The sequence below is a fragment of the Aplysia californica genome, unplaced genomic scaffold, assembly GCF_000002075.1.
Source record: "Aplysia californica isolate F4 #8 unplaced genomic scaffold, AplCal3.0 scaffold00237, whole genome shotgun sequence".
NCBI lineage: Eukaryota > Metazoa > Mollusca > Gastropoda > Aplysiida > Aplysiidae > Aplysia > Aplysia californica.
The window spans coordinates 757,780-760,199 of record NW_004797507.1 but is presented as its reverse complement, the minus strand read 5'-3'; the positions used below and the strand labels follow the sequence as shown (position 1 = coordinate 760,199).

The 2,420-nt window shown below is 39.8% G+C and overlaps 1 protein-coding gene across 1 annotated transcript in view; it reads left to right on the top strand.

Moving 5' to 3' along the window:
• Positions 1 to 1,025: 1,025 nt before the first annotated feature.
• The window catches only part of LOC101858945, a 3,719-nt gene continuing 2,324 nt past the window's right edge, over positions 1,026 to 2,420 (top strand). Inside the window, exon 1 of the mRNA XM_005100135.1 lies at positions 1,026 to 1,158. Coding sequence (XP_005100192.1) covers positions 1,074 to 1,158 — 85 coding nt within the window. The 5' untranslated portion in view covers positions 1,026 to 1,073. The remainder of the gene's footprint in view (positions 1,159 to 2,420) is intronic.

The following is a 2,420-nucleotide window of genomic DNA, read 5'->3' as shown; positions in this document are numbered from 1 at the left end:
GTGTGTGTGTGTATGCTTATATATTGTAGTTTGTGTGTACATTCATACTTGATCAATGTTTCTATTCCCCATTAGGTGACGCTGATGTCATTGTGCCCGCCCCCGCCTTTTTTGTGCACAAAACTGTACAAGCCTGTCAGACTCTAGAAACACGACTTTTCTTATTTACCACATCACGTCAGACTCTACAAACACGACTTTTCATGTCAGACTCTAGAAACACGACTTACGACTTTTCCCACCGCATCCTGTCAGGCTCTTCAAAAATGACTTTTCCACTACATCCTGCCAGACTCTAAAAACACAACTTATTTCAGCAAACCCTGTCAAACTCTACAAACACGACTTTTCCTGTCAGACTCTGCAAATACGACTTTTCTCTCCGCATCATATCAGGCTCTACAAAACGACTTTTCCACCACATCCTGTCAGACTCTAAAAACACGACTTTTCTCACCTCATCCTGTCAGACTCCCGAAAAACGACTTTTCTCAACCCATCCCATCAGACTCTAGAAACGCTTTTTTAACGGTATCCTGTCAGACTCTAGTTAAACGATTTTTCTTACCACATACTGCTAGACTCTAGAAACACGATTTTTCACCCCATCCTGTGGGACTCGAGAAACATGACTTTTCCTGTGAGACTCTACAAAAACGACTTTTCTCCCCCCATCCTTTCAGACTCTAGAAACACGACTTTTTTAACAACCTCCTGTCAGATTATAGAAATACGACTTTTCTCACCCAATACTGTCCGATTCTAGAAACACGACCTTTCTCTCCCCATCTTGTCAGACTCAACAAAAACGACGTTTCTCGGCCCGTCTTGTCAGACTTTACAAAAATGGCTTTTCCTGTCAGACCATAGGAACACGACTTTTCCTGCCAGACTCTAAAAAAACCCGGCTTTTTTCACCCCATCCTGCTAGACTCTAGAAACACGACTTTTCCTGCCAGACTCTAGAAACACGACTTCTTTTCATGTCAGACTCTAGAAACACAACTTTTCTCCCCACAGGTCCCAGTCAGTGTTGCCAACGTCTGTGTGAGTGTGAGTGAAATCCCTCAACCATGACGTCATCATCTCTCCGGGCCGCCGTGTTCCTGTGTATGATCGCCCTGACTACTGGAGGGGTTGTGAAACGAGCGCTTGGTGGTAAATATATAGAGGGATTTGTTGTTGTTGTTGTTGTTGTTGTTGGTGGTGGTGGTGGTGGTTGTTTGTTTATTTGTTGTTGTTTAGTTTTGTCTGTTTATTTGTTTGTTTGTTTTGTTGGTGTTTGTTTGTTGTTATTTGTTTGTTTGTTTCTTAGTGGTGGTGGTGTTGTCTTTGTTCGTTTGTAGATTTGTTTGTTTGGGGTTTTTGTTGTTGTTGTTTTTGTTGTTGTTGTTGTTTCTTTTTCATTGTAAATCTTTATATTTTACACTACTCCTCAAGTCTAGTTTTCAGAAACTGTAATTTAGAAGATTTATTATACGCATCCCATCAATTCAAGTTTTGAAAAATTTAATAGCAGATGTATAAGTACGCCCCTTTTCTTTAACACAAATTATCGGTCTTTTCGGAAATGGACGTTTAAGTCGAAGGTCCCGCCTCTTGTACAACCTCCCAGTGTTGCAAGGAGCGTAACATCTGTGAAATTCTACATTTCCCCAATTTTCAGAAATTATGATATCTCGCTACTCTAGAATTACAAAGTCCTATCTGCTCAGTAGATCTGCCTAATATTGACAAATTTGACGAAAATTTTTTCGAGTTTCACAAAATGTCAAGCTTTTCCAAATGCAATCCTTTGAATATCTCCATAGCAACTCCGAATAATCTTTCGATTTTGATAGAGAAGATAGAACATACATTATTAATTTGCTTTCTGACCTCATGGTCTTAGTGACTCCAAACGACCAAAATAGTTAGACAGAACTTTGTAACTCTAAAGTAGAGATTATTTATTACTGTGCGCGTCTTGGTGTGTGATGGTGCAGCGGTATGGCGCTACCTCAGAAAAATACAAAGTTCTATCTGACATTTTTGGACGTTTTTTTTTTTTCCCCTAGTTATTAAGGCCACGATGTCAAGAAACAAATGCTCTATCTGCTCTATCGAAATCGTAAGATTATTTGAAGTCGTCATCAAAATGTTCAAAGACTTGCATTCGAAAAGTTTGACATGTTGTGAAACTTTAAAAAATAATTTGAAGTCACATTTCTCAAAACTAGGTACTGGGCACATAATATTTTGTAATTCTGGGGTAGCGACATGTAGGAGACCCGAGTTTGATTCCTGGGTAAGGAGAACATGTTTTATAGGAGAATCTTGGTCTTTTTGCTGAGATAATTATATCCTTTTCAGGCCGAGTTTGGTTGGCAGTGACAGGCAGGATCGGAACCCCGCCTCTTGACTGATCTAGAATGTGGGAG